General features: G+C 42.5%; 1 protein-coding gene across 7 annotated transcripts in view; it reads left to right on the top strand.

Annotated features, from left to right (window-relative positions):
• SLC8A1 (solute carrier family 8 member A1) overlaps positions 1-23,311 on the top strand; it is a 354,154-nt gene that overhangs the window by 306,884 nt on the left and 23,959 nt on the right. For all 7 annotated transcript variants that reach the window (XM_079791812.1, XM_079791814.1, XM_079791813.1 and 4 more), the window contains one exon: positions 10,217-10,492. In XM_079791812.1, coding sequence (XP_079647938.1) covers positions 10,217-10,492 — 276 coding nt within the window. The remainder of the gene's footprint in view (positions 1-10,216; positions 10,493-23,311) is intronic.

Raw genomic sequence — 23,311 nt, 5'->3', positions numbered from 1 at the left:
ACTAAAGAGCCACTGGCAGACAGACAAACTCGATTGTCAACACCCACTTTAACCAGCCTACTCTTAAAAAACAAGGTATTCATGAGCAGTGAGGGCATGGAGATATTCCATCTGAATTTTACTAATGAGCTAATCCTCCCACAACAAGCAGATATTACTACATATAAGATCATATTTTCTCTTTAAAATCTCAATTACTTATTCACAGCACAAAAGAGAAAGTTCGGGATGACTAGCCTCGATTTCCAGGACAAGAAATGGAAGCACGAGGCGCATCCGTGAGATGCCCAGGAACATGTCCCTCATCAATGCCTCTATTATCAGTGGAGGACCCTGATTATGGGGATCTCTTTGAAAATCACAACAGAGAGGAGAGAAAGGGCAAGCAGATGAGGGGTGCCCTGAGGCATTGCAGTCACTTTGTACTGTGCAAACCAAGGCCACGGTCAGAACCTTAGATTCTCAGCTATTGTCACCACTTTGCCAGCAAATCAACTCACAAACCCATCATTAGAACAGTCTCTTCCAGAGTTCCTGACACCAGGAAAGCAGTCGCCGAGGAAGGGAGTCGTCCTTGCTGAAGGTCGAGAGTCCTTCCCATTTGCTGCACAGAGAGATAGATCCCTGCCACCCACTTCCCAGTAGGAACAATACAAACCACTACAAGAGAATTTTTCCCAAAGATGAAAGGAAAACCAGACTCTTTAAGAAGAAGAAAGGACATAGAACCATCCATTCATTTCCCCAAAAAAACATAAAATAATTTATATATATATGTTGCCATGTACAGAGGGTTTTTTAAGAGGTAGTTATTTCCCTACTACACTGTTCATAAAACAGCCAAATGGACTTAGATGTTATCAGAATGGATTTGTCTGGACAAACCATAGTGATGTTTCTCTCAGAAATCCATGGGTCAAGTAATTGCAGTAATTGAAGTAAAAGAGGCTTAGCTCTCATAAGCGTTACTTAAACGCTCTGAGCCTCCATTTCTTTATCTTTAAGATGGAGAAAACAATACCTACTCTCCCCAGGTGTCTGGGAAGACTAGGTGGGATGTATGTGTTTTCTCAGGTGCATGAAGGAAAGCACTCACAAAGTAAACCCAAATTCACAGATTAATCACAGCAGCATCTTAAAACCCAGATGGTCTTCAGACTCCTCTGCCTATGGGGCAGCCGCTGATACACATCAGCCCAACCCTTTATATAAATGTCAGCATTTTCCTAGGGTTTACCATGGACGGGTTGGTGAAAACTGAAGGGCTATTGCTGCCCAAACAGTTGGTCCATGACTCAGCTTCCCACACTCCAGGAGGTTAATTCACTCAGCTACTGATATTTACAAAGTGTTATCAGAACCTTCAGGCCGATCTTTGAACCCAGTGTGCCCACATACTCCCCACTGTACCTAAACCATCTAAACGAGCAGGGGGCATCTACACTTGCTGAGTATCGGTTCTACTTGAGGGTTCATTTCATAGGTGCTCGAGTCTGTAGGGAATAGACTTCTCTTGCAGAAACCTAAATTTCTGCGAATCCTACAATCCATAAAGGGCAAGAGGACACCAAATTTCAAGATTCTCAGAATGACGTGGAGTCGTTTTACAAAAGACAAAGCTTGCGGTAAAAACTCAACGAGACTTTTTATGATCAACCTCTGCTCTTTTAGGAACACTCAGAGCACATAGAGGAATTCTAAAAGAGAGAGATAGGCTAAGCAGTCGATTTTTAGCTTTAAACTGACTCACTTTGCCAGTAGTCAGACTTGCGGAGAGCTGGAACTCCTTAGCGGGTCTGCTTTTCATTTTGACAGTGGCTGCACTTGCTGAGAAATATTTCTGTCACCTGAGATATTTCTTGGGCTGTATTCACCATCCTAACAAGGACCATAATGGCCTGAGCTGGCAAGCATTGTGTTGTTTGTGGAAATTTTCACCCAGGAGGTCATTTGTCCAGACAGGGTTGGAGGTTATTCACAGAGAGTGAGTTGCCTTCTCACATCCTTTTAAGTACTGTCACACATCACCTGTGCCTCACCCTCCAGGTACGAGCAGTAATGAGCACTGATACTGTGGGACAGATGACCCACTGCTATCTCTAGCTTGAAAGTAGAGGGTGGGAATGATTAATAGGACCTATGCCGGTGTCCCCTAAAAATGGGCCAGCAGTCCAAGTTACAAGTCTACAGCAATCTTGAACTCAGTCTCCTCAATGTGGGTGCCCTAGCACAGTAGGTTCCAGGCATGGAATCTCCACGCTAATTTGATTCCACACTAGCTGGTGAAGAAGGACCTCTCAGCAAGTACTAGCCTTGCCCTCAGGCCTTTGGCTGCATGGGACGAGGACTGTAGGATGAGAACCCAACAGCTGGGCTCAGTCACATCCTCTCCAATGACCGCCAGCCACACCAAGAGACTTTCTTCACAATCCAAATACATTTTTAAGAAGGATTCGAGAAGGAGCATATTTAGAAAGAGCTGCTATGAAGTCAAGGTACATGTTTTCTAATGACAATGTTTAACTTGGACTGAAAGATAGTAAGTAATCTTTTGAATAGATGAACGATTGTACAGGTATGTCCCCAAAATGTGTTACACCAGTGTGGGAAATGGAAGACATGACCTAGAAATGGCATTGAAACAGTGGGTTTTTGTTAATGGATATGTGTAAGTAGGCTCTATGGATGACAATATGCAATGTGACCACCAAAAAACCCAGTGCATATATTTCTGAAACTAAACACGTCCTGAAGGAGAAAGGGAAAAGGCCTGCCCCGGAGCAGACAAGTTAAGTGTCTCTTGGAGTTGCATTCAGCTCCAGGCACCATGTTCTGAAAAGAAAGGTTATGACTGACAGCGCTCAGAGGAGCATGACCAGCCTGACACAGCCTCCTGGGGTGAGGATTGAGAGTGATGTGAAAGTGACCAGCTATAAGCGCCTGAAGGAATGTCATGTGGAGCCAGATTGGATTTATTCCATGTGGTATAAGGGATGGATGGGTCCTGGACAAATTAGTGGAATCTAACAGCCCAAGCTTGACAGCTTGAACTGCTCCAACTTGGGTTGTACGATCAGAAATGCCCTATTAGCTGAGACTCTGACCATTTGGCAGAAATTTAAAAGAAATTCACGTTAAATAGGGAGTTGACCTTGGTAAGCTCTGAAACCCTCCCAATGCTTTAAGTTCAGTTATTTTCTAATACCCATGTTTCAGTGGATAGAATCAAATATCTACCTTTTCCTTCTGTGCTTTGGTAACCCATAAATCTATAAATCTGAGTAAATTGTGTTTTGAGTTCTCTCTTGATAAGGAATTATCTTGTAATATACTTGGTCAAAAAATTGCAGATATCTACTTTTCATCAGAGAATATATAAGTTAAGTACTTCCTGACCATCAAGTTATACAGAAATGTTTATAGCATTTCTCCCAAACCCAGAAGAAGAGGTAAATTCTTGTTTAGGAATGTATCTTAGGTTATTAAGTTTAGTGGCATATAGAAATCATTAAGGGTTAGAAGTAATATATAAGCATGTAAAAGGGAAAAGGAGAAAAAAGACATTTTAGATCACTGAGTGAGCAAGACAATAAAAGCCATTGGGCTTAACTCAAGCCCTTGTATATCAAATACACACACATCCCAATACCAGAGAACAAAAATTCATCACAATTAAATCACAGTTCTCTTTTTTTTCTCTCTCTCTCTTAAAAATGATAAGGGGTAAATTAGCTGATTGCTATGGTCTCTTTTATCTTAAATATCTTATGATTTTGTCAGAAGCTCTGAAAGTGGAGAGAAATGGAAAGGCACAACAGAAGAGTAGAATTCGATTTGTAATGACTATGTATCAGGTTGCAAAAGGAAGTGATCGGTATGGAGGAGAAAGCCCATTCCATCAAGTTAACCTGTTAATTTGTTTAAAGACAACAACCTTGGTATTCAGAAACTAAAAAGACACAAAATTAAAATCAACCCCACTTGGTAAAAAAGGAACAAAATTTTAGAAAGAAATCATGCCCAAAACAATGTGTGTAGAATGTAGAAAACCACTGCAGTGATCCAGCTTCACAGTCAATGGCTTGTGTATTTCACCAGGCTGCAGCGTAACACTTGTTGGGCTCATAAGATCACATGGGTGACAGTGTGGTTGACCACAGATGTCATCCTATAGCCATCCTTTCATACTTCTGGAAAGTGTTCTGATCATCCTCACTGTCCCATAGTGGAGGATTCTCTTTGTAGAGTAAACATGGGCTAATAATGGTAGATCGAAATGAATACCTGGAAGGAATCGAAAGTCAGACATTTCCTCAGATGAACAGCGGCATACATTCCCCAAACTACTTCCTACTGCAGATTTGTGATAATATAGGCAGTTTTGCAGATTCTAGAGTGAAGAGCTAGATGCAAACCAGGATGTTTTATTCCGAACGAGGTAGTTGACCTTTGACAACTAGAAATGAATTTAAGGACTTGTCACCCTTAAACTCCAAATTCCAAAATGATCACAACCATGATGCCCTCCCTTTATTTATTGTCTTGTTTCCTGGTTTAATTGGTTCCCAAGAGCTTGAGAAAGAACATGTGACTGACTGCTGAAAAGAAATTATATTTAGAAAGTAATTTAGAGCATAAGCAGTGTTTTCACATTCCTTGGAAAAAAAGCAACATTGTTTTTATATAGCATTTAGGCATCGAAAGAAATTGCAGATTCAAACTTTGAATCAATATTTGACAGATGCTATACTCCTCAACTTGCTTCAACAAGACATCATGTGCAGTAAATAGTTCCCAGGCTGTGAGATCAAATCCCAACTCAGCCACTTGCCAACTGTGTCATTATTTTTAGAAAGCTACTTAAATTCTCTGAATTTCATTCAGGTTCTTCATTATGCACAATGGGATTAATAATGCCCACCACTCAAGGTTACTGTAAGAATTAAACAAACTCAGGCGTGGGGGGAAATTTAGCTAAGTGCCTGTCACTTAGTTAGACACCCCATAATGTTCTCTCCCTCTGTTTCTTTCTTTTCTTAAAATCAAGCAGCATGGAGAAGCTGTAGCAATAATGTTTCATTCAAGCAGAATATAGATTCTGTGAAATCAGGAAACTCAGGTGGGACTGATTACTGCCTTCCTTCTGACAAATAACAGTGAGGGAATATGGCACATCTGTCTGCAAAGAGGTTTGCAGTTTTACAAAGGACTTGGACGTTTCCTCTTCCAGCCCTCACGACAGAAGGCTCTGTGATGTGGGAGCTAGGAAATCCATTTGACAGATAAGGAACTGAAGCTCTGGAAGGTCAAGAGTCTTCCCCTAAACAAGCTATCAGAACTAGAAATTAACTTAAGTTTTCTGACCCAAGTGTCTACTACACTCCAGCAGCATCTTTTTCTGTTTCTCAAAGCTCTCCCTGAGGCCAAACCCTGAGCATCTCTACGGGGATGTACACTCATCTCTGGTTTACTTTGTTATGTCGCCTGCAGGTGCCAAGCCCAGGGGTTGCCTTCCATGATCACTTATGCTGATGATAGTCTATGTTCATGCTCCAGAGCAGGGCCAGTGCAACCACTGTTCTATCTATAGCTGAAGTGGTCGTCTCTCCACTACTGTGGTTTTAACGATTCGGCTGTCTTTGTAGTTATATTTTTAGGATGCCCAACGTGTATCAAGGAAACCATGTAAAAGGCGATGGAGCCGATTAATCAAATACAGCTTTTTTTGTTATCTTTCCATTAGTAGAATCCATAAAGCTGAAAAGAGGGATTCTGAGATTCTGAGATAAGAGGATCCTTTGCTTGGGCTCCTATAAAAGGAACTCCCCGCCCCCCCCCTGCCCCCCTCCCCCCGCCCCAGCCTGCCTGTCTGCTAATGCAGAGGAGGGGCTGGAAAGAATCACACAGCCTCCAGTGCCCTGGGCTGGCCAGCCTGCAGAACCAGCAGATTACCATCAACTTTGCTGTCACATAAAAGATGCTCCCAGCTCGGCTTTTTTTTTCTTTTCTTTTTTTCTTTTTAATGCTCCACTCATCTTTGCAAGGAACACACTTTTAAGTATAGTCCAGATGGTGATGGATGAACACGTTTCTTTGTCCTTCTCCAAGACAGGGTAATTGTGCATCACCCGTGCAGGCAGTGGTCGTTTTTAATATTTAAATGACATCTGAGTTGGAGATTAAAATTTGTAAAGAGCAATGAGATCCTAGGGAGAAAGAAGGGGAAGCCACTTCTACTTTCAAATGCAGTAAAACAGATGCGCCTCCCATTCCAGACATAAGTATTAAAATATTTAAGATTCCTTGTAATGCTAGAAACCCACAGGAGGAAATCTCAATCTCTCTCTCTCTCTCTCTCTCTCTCTCTCTCTCTCTCTCTCTCTCTCTCTCATTTTTCATTACACACTTATAGATCATGAGGTTGATTCCAGAGGGAAAAGTACCTTTAGTTTTTTTAAAAGCCTAGAATGTAACCCCTGATAACCCAGCATAATAACTGAGGAATTAAATAATGATAGGGAAATACAGTCACAATCCTTAATTATAGGAAAATAATAACTACCATAATAACTATTATCTTGAAATATCCTCAAATACTTTACAGAGGTGACCTAATTTTTTTCTGGCACGCTCCTCATAGGAAAGGTGTCATTATTTTCATCTTGAAGACAAATATAATAGCTACTCCCAATTTATGTGTCATTTCTTCTGAGAAGCTTCATGATTTGTTTCCTCGTTCATCTTTACAATATGGATTTAGACACTCAAATTAAGTAATTTTGTAGAGTTGGGCAGAATAATCTGTATTTCTGTAGATGATTGATTAAAATTCAATGTTTTCTAAACTGTTTTGATCATCTATGAAATTATTAAATGTCCACAAATATGGAAATTTAAAAGGATCAGATACAAAATAGATATAACTTGAAAGTCTGGTGCTTTTGCAGAGCTTTCCTGGGGTACATGCAGCCCCCACTCCCACCCCCCTTTGGAATAGGCAACGGGGGAAGGAGGACGTAGAGAAAGAATTAACATTCTTTCTCTACGTCCTCCTTTTCTTCCTCGTTCCCTTCAATTCACCCTGACAATTGCAGCTCTCACAGTTCTACCTGGAGCTAACATTTAGCGTAAAAAGAAAATGGGAAGAAAACGGGGGGAAAAAGAAGAAATGGGTGAAAGACACTAGAAAGGAGTGGGTTATAGGAACACAGAATGGCTGTTCCTACACATCACCGTTATGGCACAGGAGGCTTCTGAGGGGTGCTGTACCAGTTTGCTAGGGATGCTGTAACAAAATGCCACAGACCCACGGACTAGGGAGCTTAAACAATAGGAACTTAGTTTTTCATGGTTCTGAAGGATAGAAGTCCAGGATCAAAGTGTTGGCAGGTTTGGTTTCTCCTGAGGCTGCTCTCCTTGAGTTGGGAGAGGGAAGGGCCACCTGCTCGCTGTGTCCTCATGTGGTCTTTCCTGTGTGTGCCCACATCCCTGCTGTCTGGCTGTGAGTCCCAACTTCCTCTTCCTATACAGATACTCGTCAGCTTGGATTAGCCTCATTTTAGCTTACATATCTCTTCAAAGGCCCTGTCTCCAATATATTCACATTCTGGGGTACTAGGATTTAGGGCAATGAATTTGGTGGAAACATAATTCAACCCATAATACGTACTTTTATTTAAAAGCATCTTCTGCTTTTAGGCAAAGGTGATATTAGAAATATGTAATGACCATACAGCATGAGTGCCATAGGAAATGGTTGTTAGAAGATACACTGAAGCGCATTAAAATTTTCCGAGTTCATTTGAGTGAACATGGATTCGAATTGGGCAGAATCAAACCAGAAGTGGTTAGGAGTGCCCCCACTTTAGAAAGAGCTGACCTTCAATAGCCCGATTTAAAAAATATGTGAACGGGGTGGGGAGCAAAGGCCTCAAGGAGAAGTTCTAAAATGGCTGCGAAACACACGCATATGTGTTTGCCCCCCCTTCAGAAAGAGCTGACCTTCAATAGCTAGGATAGAGACTTTGTCGGAGTGGAAGCGGGAAGCAAAGCAAGGACATAATTGGATTGGCTGTAGCTTAAGCAGTTGCCTTTTGGGGGAAAGCCAAGGTGGTTGTTTGCGATTGGTTGTTCTTAAGTTTCGTTTTCTTAGAAGTATATTTACAGGAATCACCTGTGGCTCAGGTTTAGCCTGCTTCCATAGGTTACCAAGTGTTAGAGCCATCTGGGTCTCCTGGCTCCTTGTTGAGTTCCTTGAACACAGCCAACAATGCTTGTTCGCTCCAGTGAGTCACTCAGCTGACCTGACTTAAGCCCCCTACCTGGTTGGTCTCCCAAGGTGATCCCATTCACCTGCTGGCGGCTTCCTCCCAACAGTTCACAGGAGACCTTCCAAAGCCTCAGGATGAGACTGCTTTCTCCTCAGATCCTCCAAGTTTGTTTGCAGGATAGTCCTGACCATGACCTCCTGGAAGAGCCAGCCACGGCCTCTCCTCCCTCCCTGTAAAAGGACAGATGACAAATCCAGACGGTCCCCTTTTCCTGTTTTGGGAGAGGAATGTTTCCCTCCAAGCTCCTCTCAGAGGGTGTTTCCAACCTGACCCGCGCCAGAGGGCCTCCCCACGGCGTGTCTCCCGGGGAGCACTCACATGTGCTCTGTGCTGGCAGTCTCAGGTCCAGCAGTCCTCCAGGAAGTCGGACAGCCTCCCCTGCCGCCAGCTGCACCAGGTGAATGAGGGTCGGTAGACCCTGGTGACGAGGTTGGGGGCTGGGGTGGTGAGCAAAGGCCTCATGGAGAAGTTCTAAAATGGCTGCAAAACACACGCGCATGTGTTTGCTCCCACTTTAGAAAGAGCTGACCTTCAATAGCCTGATTTAAAAATATGTGAATGGGGGTTATGTCACCCCATAAATGAAGTCTCCAATTTCGAATACCGTTATATTGATTTCCTGGTTCCTTTCAGCGGTAAGCCTTTCTTTCTGCATTTAAACAGTATGCGTTTCTTTCCGTATTGGTAAGTATAATCTAATTGGCAAAATGATGATATGTGTATATATTACGTAATTAAGTAGTTATATAAAGTCAGGGGAAATTAATGCATGTATTCATTCACTTAACAAGCTTTTAGCCTGCTTATTCCACATGATGGAAGAGACCAAACATTAGGAACACAAAAATGAACAAATCCCTGCCCTTGAAGCGTTACCGGGGGAAGAGAGGCAAAGTGAACAGGTATAATCTAGAGACTGGGTCTCATTGGACTCCTGCCTGACAGTCACCTCAAGGGCTGGTTCATACAGACTGCTGGGCCGCCTCCCCTCCCCCACCCCCTAGTTTCTGATTCCGTGGGGCCAGAAATGTGCATTTCTAACACGTTCCCTGGTAATGCCGCTGCTGGTGAGGGTCCACTTTGAGAACCACTGATCTAGTGTTACAAGTGGAAGCTGAGGAGGAGTTTCCAGCACTGGCTGGAGGGCCAGGGGGGTCAGGGAAGGTTTCATAAAGGAAGAGAGTTTCAAAGGACACGTGGGGAAGGATAAGGAGGGGGGATCGGGACATGCCAAGTACATTTAGTTCTAAAGGACAAAAGGAGAAAGTACATATGGTTTGAAAAAGAATGCAAGTAATTCCATTTGGCTAGGATGCAGTTTGAGTTTGAAGTAGTTGCGGGAGATAAAGATGGAGAGAGATGCAGGCCCAGAGCCATGGTGGAGGGCCCGGGTGAACATTGTCCTCTGAGGATTATAGACCCGTGAATGTCCAGAGCTGAAGTTGGAAGACAGCAATGTGTTCCAAGAAAAGAATCCTGGTAGAAGAATTCTGTCAGTTACCTTCTTTCAGAACTGGCTTCCTTCTGAGCCTGGCACAGGTCTTCCCAGCCTTCTGGAAAAAATCCTTGTCATTTCTCTGAAGTGACAAATCTCACTGGAGGTGACAGAAGAATAGAACGGGTGTGTTGATTGCTTATAACCAGAACTGTGTGGAGGGGATTAAGTTTTTTTTGCCATTAACCCAGGACATTGAGCATGACCTTGAGTATGATACAATAATTGTTTCATTATGATTGACTCTTAGAAAACTCTAAGCTTCACCCACCTCTAAGGGCCTCCGGGTCACTCAGAGGGGAGGGTGACAAGCCTAGGAAGGAGGGGTTGGAGAGAGGGAGACCCTGAGAGCAGAAGTAGTGATGAAATGTGCTTCGTTCCTTCTCTCTAGGGGAAGATGATGACGACGACGAATGTGGGGAGGAGAAGCTGCCCTCCTGCTTCGATTACGTGATGCACTTTCTGACTGTGTTCTGGAAGGTCCTCTTTGCCTTCGTGCCCCCTACAGAATACTGGAATGGCTGGGCATGTTTCATTGTCTCCATCATCATGATTGGCGTGCTGACAGCTTTCATTGGTGACCTGGCTTCCCACTTCGGCTGCACCATTGGCCTGAAAGATTCGGTGACTGCGGTCGTGTTCGTGGCACTCGGAACTTCAGTACCAGGTAGGGAATACATTTGCCTTATGACCTTGTCCTGCCTAACAAACACAAGGACTGTGGTAACAAACCAGGCCTCTGAAAGGCATAAATAATGCCACTGCCAGGACATTGTCATGGCATTTTTCAAGGTTAGAAAGCTGATCGGTATCATGATGAAGACAGGGAAGCATTGCCAGAGGGCCTGCATGGCCTGCATGGTGAGGGCAAGTTGATCTGATGGATTGGTAGATGAGGTTCCCAATACAATTAGCCCTTTCCAAAGGACAAAACAAAACAAAATTACAGAATCATGTTCAAGAACAAAATTTCCCGTCTTTTATATAATTAGTAAAGTTTGGATGATTTCCATGAAACTCTGTATTCATTGGGTAACTAAGATAAATACTTACTGAAGACCTAACTTAATGTTCTCTTGACCCAAGTATTAATGGGAGTAAATAAAAAGAGGCAGACCTTGGTCAGGACAGGGAAAAAGTAACCTCACAAAGTGCACATTTCATGGATGTCCCTTCATGCATTCCAGCCCACAACTGTCGCTCATTATGGTTGGGCAGACTTCTGAGTAAGACATCATCCTCCCAAACATGACATTAACAGCAGTAATTTTCAAACTTTTGTGGGCATCAAAATGACCAGGGAGGTTCTTTAAAAGAAAAACGCGAATGCCTGAGACCCACCACTAACCTATGGAATCAGAAGACCGAGGGCCCAGAAATGGGTGTTTTGAGCTCACACAGGTGATTCTGGTGCACATCGGAGCTTATTGTAAGCGAAGTGCTGGGCCTCTTCCCCAGCACTAGTTGACATCTTGACAGATGTACGGTATTAACTTTGAGCAGCCCGCATTCTCTACCAAGTAGAAGGTCAAGGACAGGTGTTCCAGTACTTGACCTGGGAGAAAGGCAGGACTTAAGGGGAAATACAGCCCTGCTAATGGTACCATTCAATGTTCCGTAGTTATCACAGCCTTTTGTAAACGCTGTGATTTCTACTTGCCACAGTTAGCAACCTTGGCTTTTGGTTTTGAGTCTGAAAACAAGTACAGTTTAAATCATGTATGTCTGTTCGCTGGAATCCTCTAGTTGTTTTCCACTCAGATACACATCATCTCAGTGACTGAGCATCAGTTACTTCTCTGAGCCTCAGTTTCTTTATTTGTAAAATTGGGATAATCATACTTAGAAATGCAGTAAGGCCTGGAAAAAACACCTATATGTTGTGCATCTAGTAAAGTTTCTGGGACATGGAAGGAATTTAATAAAATAGTAGCTTTTGTGAATAGTTATGTTGCATAGCTTAGGAGGATCTGGCCAGTCTGTATCTGGTCAGCCATAGCATATGTGCTACCCAACTGATGGACAATTTGAGGGTCCTAATCACAGGCCTGGCATGTTTGCTCAGACTTCTAGCATGGTTTTGGTGTCCAACTGAGTTGATGGGGGAGCCAGGGGATTTAGGACGTACTCTTACTCCTGCCCTAGGGAGCAGGGCTATGCAAAGTCTTCCAGTTGACTGCTCATCCTCCGAGCAGGGCAGGCTGCCTCTCAACCTCAGCTCTGTTCTGGCAGTTCCACGTTTGGTCTTTATTTTGAATTTTTTCCAGAAATGACCAGAAATTTACCAAGAAGGGGGAAAATTGTAAAATGCTCATATTTTAAGTTGCTTTGTTTATAGAACATATATACAACCAAAAGAACTAAATGCTTGGGGTCTACTTTGCCTAAGGCTTAAGTCACTATATCAAATGGTGCCCAGATTAGCACATACTGTTGTTGGCTGTGGCTTTAACCCTTGAGGAGAATATGTTCAAATTATGGTAATGAAGGCAAAATTAGGTCTCCCATCACAGTTATTCAAAGTCAGCAGTTGGTCCTAGCAAATGCATCTCTTGCTTTCAAAAGGATTTAAAAAGTGCTTTTCCTACATCAAATCCTTGTTCCAAAAAAATTTTTTTTAATTTCCCAACGCCTCATCTCAATATCTCAAAACTGGCTCCTTTTTCTAACACCAATCTTCCAAAATGGCTCCCTGCATCTTTTGTATGAATGCTTTTGAATGGTGTGCCATCATACAACTAAAAAATATTTTTCTGTAACACAAAATGTGGATTACAGTAAACCTCAGTGTTTGGAGGATCATTTGTTCTGCCACTTAAAACCAGCTCAGTTCCCAGGGAGAGTCATCAAGAGGTAAGAAAGCCTGCTGGGGGGAATACAACAGAACCATTTGTTGCCGAAATGCTTTCCCTACACTGCCGTAAATTCTTCCCATCGGGATACAGATTTCTTTGCTCTGCTATTGGGAGAATTTCTATAATTTGTTCCAATATTAACTGTGCAGCATGCTCCCCAAACAATGTATTCATAGGCAATCGCAAATAATCCTATCTATATAAACAGACTTTTCTTTTCAAAAAACAGCTGTGCAAATTGAACAAGATGCTGAATGAACATAATATTTCTGACTTTTCCTCACTGATGATTCCGAGCAGTGCTTTATTTTATCTCCTGAATTTAAAAAAATAAGAATGCTCTTGTTCCCCGATGACAAAGCCCAGTTGCTACAGGCAGAAGAAGGATGGGGAACGCGCTTCCTCTTTGCTCATAGTCTACTATTAACTGGCCTTGGTCCTGGGGCCCAGCTTTTTCTCTAGGCTGTCTTTTTTTTTTTTTTTCTTCAGTACATATTTATTATTTCAAGATAGCATTAGAATTCAAATATATGAAGCCAAACTGTTATTTTTCTCTTTTTATTGTTGACTCTATTACAGCTGTTGCCCCATCCCCCCTTTGCCTCCCTCCACCCAGCCCCGCCCTCCCCTAGGCCCTCACCACATTATTGTCTGTGTCCAAGAGCTATGCATATATGCATGTGTATTCTTTGATTGATCTCTTCCCCTCCTCCTCTCTCTCTCCTTCCCTCTGAGATCTGTCAGTGTCTGTTCCATGCATCCATTAGGCTGATGTCTTGACCCTTCTCCTAAAGGAGAAGAGCTCCTGGCAAGTGTTCCATACACCGCTGCCCCTTTCTAGGTGAGAGTCTTAGGTTCTTAGCTTGTGAGGGCCCGAAGGGCATTGGAAACATTCCCTGCCTGAAGGCCCGATTAAATATCATTTGAAGTATTTTTTACCAAATTGCTGAAAATCCATGGGAAAAAGAGCTTATGACTTTGTAGGTGAGACAGAGCTTCCTCCTCATACCAACGGGGGAACAAATGCTCATTATAACCTCGTGGCAGAGAAAGATTCCTGAGGGTCTTCACTCCCCTCAACCTTAGGTACGCATAGAGCGCTCCAAGACCCAGACAGGCTAGTAGAGAAAGGACCTGCTTTTCCTGAATCACCTTTTACAGAGCTACCTGCCTGGAGAAGAGTCCTGAACAGTCTCTTTCCACCTATGTGCATCTCCTGTCTTCATAAACTCTTGAAAGGGTGGCAGCCATATGATTAAAGTTCATGTTTGTAACGTGAAATGTAGATTGCAGTTGGGGTGAGCCAAAGCCTGGTCTCCAGCCCACTTCTCTTCTCATCCCTTGCTCCCTGGCCTGGGCCATCACATCAGACTCCATGCCTTGAATGCCATCAGTATGCCAACGATTACCAAATGTGTATCTCCAGCTTCGAATTTCCCAAGTCTAGATTCATATACCAACTGCCTTCCCTGTATCAATGCCAGATGTGTAATTTGCAGCTCAAAATTACCACGTCCAAAATAGAACTGTTGATTTCCACTGCCTAAGCTCAGTGTCCTTCAACCAAACCATGTTTTCCCAGATCTTGCCTTTCTCAGGAAAACGGTACCATCATCCAACCAGGTGTCTTTGGTTCCTTTTCCTCATCCCCGCAGTCAGTCCATTTATAACACTTGCAGATCTTTCCTCTAAAGTGTATCTTGGTCAAATCCACTTAGCTCCCTTTCTACCACTACCCTCTGGTCTAGACAGTAGTTCTCTCTCACTCAGACCTGTGCCCTAGTCTTCTGTCTTCATGCTTCTGCTATAGACTGTTGTTGTTTTTTAAATATATTTTTATCTAAGAGAGGAAGAGAGAGAGAGTGAGAGAGATAAAAACATTAATATGAGAATCATTGATGGGCTGCCTCCTGCACACCCCCTACCTGGGGTCGAGCCCGCAACCAAGGCATGTGCCCTGACTAGGAATCGAGCCATGACCTCTTGGTTCATAGGTCAACACTCTACCACTGAACTACATTGGCTGGGCTGCTATAGATTGTTTAAAGATGTAAATCAGGCCACATTTCAAGGGCTTCCTATTTCACTTAGGATAAACCTTAAAAGCATCGTTCCGGCTTGTAAAGACCTATGTGACTCAGCTCTGCTATCTTCCCATGTGTTTTCCCCACTGTTCCCCAGCCCCACTGGTCTTTTACTGTCCTCCACACGCCAAGTTCGTTACGATTTGAGGGTTGAGCTAGCTTTCTAAAACGCCCTTTCCTTCATTTATACGAGACTGGCTCTTTGTCTCCATTACATCTCATCTTAAATGGCACTTCTTTAAAGAGACCTTTCCTAGCCATGCAATGTGAACTGGTCAACCAGCTCTTCTGTATTAAATCACCTTGTTTTCTGAATTTATTCCTTCCTGTGTTTTTTTATTTATTTAAATAAATATTATTGTCTAACTCTCCTCACTGAAATGTAAACTTCACGGGAGCAGAAAACTTGTCCTTTTTTTTTCTCTCTGCCATATCCCTGGCTGCTAGAATAATGCCTCACTAACACATAAGTAATGCAATTTGTGTTGTGTATATAGATGAATGTACAATAAGTCATTTACACATTAGTATGAGTTAGTCCAGTCAGATTGCTTTCTTCCTAATACCTGCTAGAGACAACTAAGGAAGTTATGACAGTGAGATAAGCAGTAGAAAATTCTATAGTGTGGCTTATTTTTGAGGAATAGAGTATGTCTGAGTAGGGTATTATAGTGAGAGGGGCAAAGGTGACCTAAGAACACCAACGAGCTCAGAATAGAAACATTTTTCCTCTTGCATAATTTTAGCTGTGATGGGAACTTTGATGAGGAACAAGATATTTTTTTGCCTTTATTTTTTTCTCTGCAATAATCCCTGCTTCCACGACTCAGAACTCAGTTTGGCACTTTGAAACATTAGGCGTACTCTGTGGAGTGCTAAACAGGCATGTTGCAATGGCCTGGCCTATGTTCATAGCTATGTTACAGCACATGGCTTCTGTGGAATAACAGTTTCAAAATTCCAAAAAAAAAATAAGAAGGAACATTGGGAACCCAGCTTTTTTTTTATGTGAAGGACCACCTGGAATGGCACATTCTTCTAGCTTACCGTTATTTACTTGGGTAAAACCTGGGTATATCAAGTCAAGACATTCCAGCTTCTACACTAGGTTCCAAATATGGATTGTGCTTTGATTTCTTGCTCCTCTTGGATTCAGAAAAGTGAGAATTCCTCCTTAATTACTCAGGAAACTCTTAGGTGCTGATGCGTTGGGAATGTTTGTACCACCCTAAGTCCTGCCCTGGTCTGTCTCCAGACATCTTGACGGAGCTGGTGCCGAGCTGGCCTATTGCTCCCTGTATCTCCCCTCGACAAATGTTCACTCTTGGGGCCAGAGCAGTTTAAAAACTGAGCATAGCAGACTGTCCCTTCGCCTCTGGCATCGTCAGATTTTCTGCTGGCTTGGAGTGTTTTGAATATCTTTTGGATTCTGTCAAGTAGGAATTATTTCACGCTAGAGATTTTTAAGTGGAAAATTAAATAGACCATTTTAGGGTTGTTGTTGTTTTTCTGTTTTGTAGATAGAAACATTTTAGAAATAAAACTTTTAGAGAAAATGCATGCCACTTTAAAATTAGATCATTTCCAGACTTCTGAATATCATGGGAAGAATTTTATATACAACCGGTTATGCCAGCTGTTTACTTCACTCTCATAGTACAGTGGTCATGAATATGTGCCGAGGGGTCTGGTGACAAGAGCTTTAGAACTGAATTCAGGGAAGCGAACTTCTGTTATTCACTGTGTGGCTGGAATCCATCTATTGACTCTGAGCCTTGCTTTTCTTGCCTATAAAATAGGCATAATAATTTATGGCAATTTAAATAGAGCCAATGATAAGATTAGTAATATGGATCTCAGAGCATTTTGTAACTGACAATTGCTACAAAATGCAGGAAATAATTTTCACTATTTACACTGAGTTTAACTCTTAAAATGTCAACAGTAATAAAAACCATGAGAAAATGAGGATGAATGGGGAAATTTTTATGAGTAAAGAAAGAAGTTTAAATTCATCATGTAGTTCCATTGGATTCAAGGCATAAACACCATATATATTATACACTGAATGGCCAGATTATTATGATCTCTGAACGCATAATAATCTAGCTACTCAGTGTATATCCTATATAATAAAAGGCTAATATGCCAATTGTCCCCTCGACCAGGAGTTCAACCAGCAGGCAGGCTGGCCAACCGCCCATGTCCCCTCCCCCTAGCCAGGATGGCTGGACCCCACCCATGCACAAATTCATGCACCAGGCAATTAGCTATTGATTATTTAAATTTTTCATCTTTTAATTTCCTGACTTCTAATTATTCTGAAACTAAGATATTCTAGAGCAGTGGTCGGCAAACTCATTAGTCAACAGAGCCAAATATCAACAGTACAATGATTGAAATTTCTTTTGAGAGCCAATTTTTTTAAACTTAAACTTCTTCTAACGCCACTTCTTCAAAATAGACTCACCCAGGCCGTAATATTTTGTGGGAGAGCCACACTCAAGGGGCCAAAGAGCCACATGTGGCTCGCGAGCTGCAGTTTGCCGACCACGGTTCTAGAGCATATTTAAGTAACAAGTTGATTACAGTTTATTTAATGTCCCGCTGCCTTGTTTCTCAGTGGGTTCTAAAGTGACTCGAATGGTTGTGCAGGTTGTATACCACCAACTCAAAGGGTGGCCACAGTCTGAGACTCCTGGACACACACTGAGTACCTCATCCACGGGCGTACACAGTGGTGGCCCCGTGGAAAGGCCACTTGACAGCTTATATGATACTGAGCACCAGCATCCTCAGTTACATGAGGAAATTAGGACTCAGAAAGAATGTGATTTGCCCATATTTAGCCCAAGTTTATATTGATTGTAAATTCTGGAATCCATATTATTGTTCTTTCTCCTCATCTAATACTTAAACCCTCTATCATTCCACCTTGGATTTATTTTTAAGATAAGCTTTGCATAAGCTTTCCCATGTATCTCGCAATTTTTGGAAATTACTCATTTCCTCCTTTCCTTCTATTTTAGTATTTTCCACTTTTAAAGCATGCAACCATGAGTTCATATTTTAGCTCCTTGAAGTCAGACTTTGTCATTATTCCCTTTGACATGGAAAACACCTACTTCAAAAAATCTCAGAAATGAACAAAGACCTATTTCTATAGCCATAAATGCTTAGCATTTCCTGCCTGTAAAAACTGAAACACTAGGACAACTAGAAACTCTTTTAAACATGTTCAGTTCTGACCTAGCTCACAAAAAAATAAATAAAAAGAATGCCCAGATAATCCTCACCAGCACAGCCACGTGCCGCTAACGAGAGTGACCACGGAAGAGATTTGCTCATTCTGGGCCTAGACCAGAGCTGCCTGTGATACATGGCGACCCAGGCCCCGGGGGCAGTGGGCCCCAGAAGGGCATATTGGTGACACTCTCGCAGCAGTCATGTTCTGCAAAGATTTACGGGAAACTTTGGGAATCATGTCCTAGTCTTTTTAAGTCTCAAAGCATCACTGGAGGTGACTGTCCAAAGCATCTCTTAGTGCACTTGGTCTGTCCCTCAACCACAGAGATGTTCGGAAGGGAACATAGCAGCACTCCACCCAAAACAAACTTCTCAGGGGACGTGGTACCCATCCACTCTGAATTCCCACAGTCATCTGATCTACCTTGGAAAACACCCACCCCACTTACTAGCTGTATGACACCCTCGGGGGCAAAGAGCTTAACTCCTCTCAGCTTAGTTCCTTAACCTGAATTATGGGGACATGAACACCTATGTCACAGAGTTGTAGTGAAGATTACATGAGAAGCACAGGGCCTAGCATATAGTTGACACTCAAAAAAAAAAAAGGTTAGATCTCTTTTCCCTCCCACTTCAATGCACTGGTGAATGGGTTTAGGCCTCCTATGGTATTTTGCTCAGCTATCTTGCAACAATTAAAACAAATAGAAGATCAAGAAAATTCTCAGACTCTCCCATATTAATAATGAATTGGACATCCCCCAGTGTGTTCCTGTTTCCTGCCATTTCCCCGTCTCTCCATGAGCTTTATCCTCTGAACCTTGGCATTTCAGCTCAGAAAACAGGTAGAAAAGGAAGTGCCCTAGCTACCGTGTGGACACATATTTAATTGGATGATTAACATTTCACATTAATTTAAGTGGAAATGAGAAGAGAATTACTTTACGCTGAGCCCAGCTATCCCAATGGCTGGGGTGTCGGTTCCCCCAAGAGATCCTAAAGGGCAGGTATGTTTTGTTTCTGGAGACTCTACTAAGCACTTTGTTTCTTTGCCACCATAAAAGTCAGGACTGCTGAGGGGCCCTCCAGTCTGTAGTCAGGCGGAGAGGCAAAGCCACTGGGGACTGGGCCAGAGGGGCGGCTCAGGCAGCCTGGCCGCTCAGATGACTTTCCTTATGCCATCGGAGGGATCTTATCTTCACCTCATACCAGTGAGGTGCTGTCTGGAGCTAAAATGCAGATATTCCCATGAATATGTGATGTCACTAGAATTGGAGGGGGCCCACAAAAGCAAGAATTGACGAGGACAGAGCGAAACAAAGAAAAACTAGACACCAGGTTTCACAAAATTTGCTCCATAAATGGCACAAGAACTGCCTAAATTAACCAACACTGGGGAAGAGAGTGTATACAGCAGGCCCAGAGCATCTTGTAAAAACCTAGGAAAGGTCCACTCTGAAACTATTTCTATCCTTTACTCTTTCTGCTCAATAGAAGAGTTTGTATTCAATACTTTTAAGGGTTTTTTTGTTTGTTTGTTTGTTTGTTTGTTTGATTTATTTTCTCAGTGGGCCACACTGCTTGGGCACCTAGCACTGAGCACAAGGCTGGAGAGGGACCAGGATGATAACAATGATGTGAATCTCCCAGGAGGTGGTTGGGGAGGAGGGGTGCTCAGCATGTGGCATGACGCTCTACAGAGCCATTGGATAGTGCCCCAACCCTACACCAGCTACCTCCACTCAGTCCCACAGAGTCACAGGGTAAGAGAAGGGGAGCTAAAACAATTTCATTCTGATCTCTATCTGGGCCTTCTTACATACTGTAGGTCAGCCAGAGCGAGGACACTCAGCAGAAACATAATGTACAGGTGTGTACGTGTGTGTGTGTGTGTGTGTGTGTGTGTGTGTGTGTGTGTGTGTGTTTTGTGTTTGAAGACTTGGTGTTGTGAATGAGTTATGTGAATAAATATAAATTTCCTCTTCTTTTTAGTCTAAGTGTGTTCTAAAGGGAGCAAGCATCAAGTGTAGCGAATGCATTAGGCCTTTTGCTCCGTGAGGATTAACAAAGAGTGTGCGTTTCAAACAAATCTTATCAATGTTGACATGATGACTTTCATTTCTCCTTTTTCACATTTGAAAATAAGACAATGAAAATGAAAACTTTTAAGGACCACTGTTTTGTTCTTTTTCTTCCAAATTGAGGCCTCAGCCTGCATCTTTAACAACTTTATTGAAGGATAATTTACTTATCATAAAATCCACTCAGCACCCCAATAAGATCCCTGTTGGCCACTTACAGGAAATTCCCACTTCTACCTCCAGCCCAGCCCCTACTAACCTACTAATGTACCTTCTGACGCGACAGATTTGTCTTTTCTCAGTTTTTCACAAAGATCATCTTTAATTTATAAATACCACAAATAATCTATATGATAGTAATTGTACTTTAATAATACATAACGTTAAGAATTTACCATGGTTAATTAATTTCTATATATTGATACCTGTTTATATGTACATATACAGTTGTTCTTGTACATATTAAAATTAAATAGAATTTACCATGGATTCTATAAGATTTTAAAGTAATTTTTATTTTATTCACCACAAAATCTCTATAGGCATTTCACAAACTACAAGTGAAAGTAAAATGTATTTTATATTCATCCCTTTGTGCATATATGGATTTTTTTTAAATCTTTATTGTTGAGAGTATTACAGATATCCCCCTTTTCCTCTCATTGCCCCCTCCACTCAGTTCCCACCACATCCCAGGCCTTCACCAGCATATTTCCTGTGTCCATAGTTAAGATCTTTGGTTAATCTCTTCCCATCCATCCCTCCACTTCCCTCTGAGATTCATCAGTCTGTTCCATGCTTCCATGCCTCCGATTCTATTTTATTCACAAGTTTATTTTGTTCATTAGATTTCTTGTTCATTTATTTTCATTTTTATATTCAATTGACAGATATGTATTTATTGCCATTTTATTGTTCATATTTTTAATCTTTTTTCTCTTCTTCTTCCTCTTCTTAAAGAATACTCTTCAACATTTCATGTAATACTGGTTTGGTAGTAATTAACTCCTTTAGCTTTTTCTTGTCTGTGAAGCTCTTAATCTGACCCTCAATTCTAAGTGAGAGTTTTGCTGGGTAGAGTAATCTTGGTTGCAGGTCCTTCTTATTCATCACTTTGAATCTTTCTTGCCACTCTCTTCTGGCCTGCATAGTTTCTCTTGAGAAATCAGCCTTCAGTCATATGGCGGCTTTTCTCCTCCTGCTTTTAAGATTCTCTCTTTGTCTTTTACCCTTGGCATTTTAATTATGTGTCTTGGTGTGGGCCTCTTTGAGTTTTTCTTGTTTGGGACTCTTCACTTCCTGGACTTGTAAGTCTATTTCTTTCACCAGGTAGGGCAACTTTTCTGTCATTATTTCTTCAAATAGGTTTCCAATATCTCTCTCTCTCTTCTCCTTCTGGCACCCCCATGATCAGAATGTTGGTACACTTGCAGTTGTCCCAGAGGCTCCTTACACTGTCTTCAAATTTTTGGATTTTTTTTTTCTTTTTGCTGTTCTGATTGGGTGTTTTTTGCTTCCTCATATTCCAAATTGTTGATTTGATTCTCAGAAGGCTCTACTCTACTGTTGAATCTCTGTAAAATATTCTTTATTTCAGTTAGTGTATGCTTAATTTCTGACTGGTGTTTTTGCATTGTCTTTGATATTCTCACTAAGACCCTTGAAAGTCTCATTAAATCCCTTGAAGCTCTCATGAAGATCCTTGAGTAACCTTATAACCATGGTTTTTAACTCTGTATCCAGTAGTTTGCTTGCTTCCATTTCTTTCATTTGTGACATGTGTCTTTGTCTTCACATTTTGGTTGCTTCTCCATGTTTGTTTCTATGTATTAGGTAGAGTTGCTAAGTCTTCTGGAATTAGTAGAGTGGCATTGTATAGTAGGTGTCCTGTATGGCCCAGAGGCTCAGGTCCACAGTCACCTGAGCTGAGCACTCTAGGTTTGCCCCAGTGTGGGCTGTGAACACTGTCTTGTAATGAAGCATTGATTGCTTTTGGCGCCACTGGGAGGAATTGACATCCAGGCCAATTGGCTGTGAGGCCCAGCTGCAATTACAATGGGAAAGCTGCTGTGCAGGAAACACCCCTAAGGAGGAGGACTTGCTTTAGTGTGGCTTTGCTACTCACCAAGTCTGCCCCTTGAGGGTGTCACTGGTGGATCTGAAGAGTTGTAATCTGGTATGGTCTGAAGCTGTCCATCAGGTTTCTAGGGCCTCCATGGAGGTTCAAAGTCAACCACTGCCTTGATCCACTCTGCAGGAGCTATTAGTATTGGGCTTGGAGGTGCCAAGGCAAGGCCCAGCTGTGAAGCAAGGCAGGCTCGTGTTAGTGCTGGGTCTTGGGCCTTTTATTCATAGGTTTGGGACACACTGATACCAGGAGCAGCTTGTTTGAGAGATTTTAGCAAAGTTTGAAGCCAGAGCTAGGAAAAGCCAACTGAAAACAGGTTGGGTGGGGCTGCAAATTGGATGGGGTGGAGTCTCAGGGAATCACCAGGGCAGAGCAAACAGTTTGAGCCAGGCTGATGGAGACTCAGATATGGCTGCAATCAGCTGTGTGATGGGGGAGGTCCAAGCACAAGAACAATGACCCCTGCAACCACCCCTGTTCCTGCCCCTGGGTTCCTGCCCCAATACCAGGCAATCCAGTTCCTCTACGTATGTGTCTATGTTGACCAAAATGCCCGGTGCTGGAACTCAGAGGGATCGAGTCAGAGTAAATTCTTATACTGGCCCTTTAAAAGGAATATCTGGGTCTCCAGCAGCCTCCATGTCTCTCAGCCACAATCCCCGCTGTGTCCATGAGTTATAGCCCGAAGTTACGAGGACTTCTCTTCCCAGCTCTGGAACCCTGGGCTGAGGGTCTGGTGTGGGCTGGAACCCCTTGCTCCTCCCAGTGGCCTCTGCAGAGATAATCTCCTGCCCAATTAAAAAAAAAGGCACATGTAGGTGTCGGACCAGCCTGTTCCGTGCTTCTGCCCCTCCTACCAGTCTCAGTGTGCTTTCTTCTTTACTTCTCTAGTTGTACGACTTCCATTTAGCCAGCTTTCAGGTGGTTCTGAATAATGGTTGTTCTGTATTTTAGTTGTAATTTTGATATGATTGTGGGAGGCGGCGAGTATAGGTTTACCTACGCCACCACCTTGATTCTCCCTACGTATATGGATTTTTATACCTTTTAACACTATCCTCCCCCCAGCAGTAATCTTGTCTCACGTAATAG

This window comes from Cnephaeus nilssonii, assembly GCF_951640355.1.
Source record: "Cnephaeus nilssonii genome assembly, chromosome: 15".
Classification (NCBI taxonomy): domain Eukaryota; kingdom Metazoa; phylum Chordata; class Mammalia; order Chiroptera; family Vespertilionidae; genus Cnephaeus; species Cnephaeus nilssonii.
Note: the sequence above shows the minus strand (reverse complement) of the source record. Positions and strands in the feature narration are given on the sequence as shown.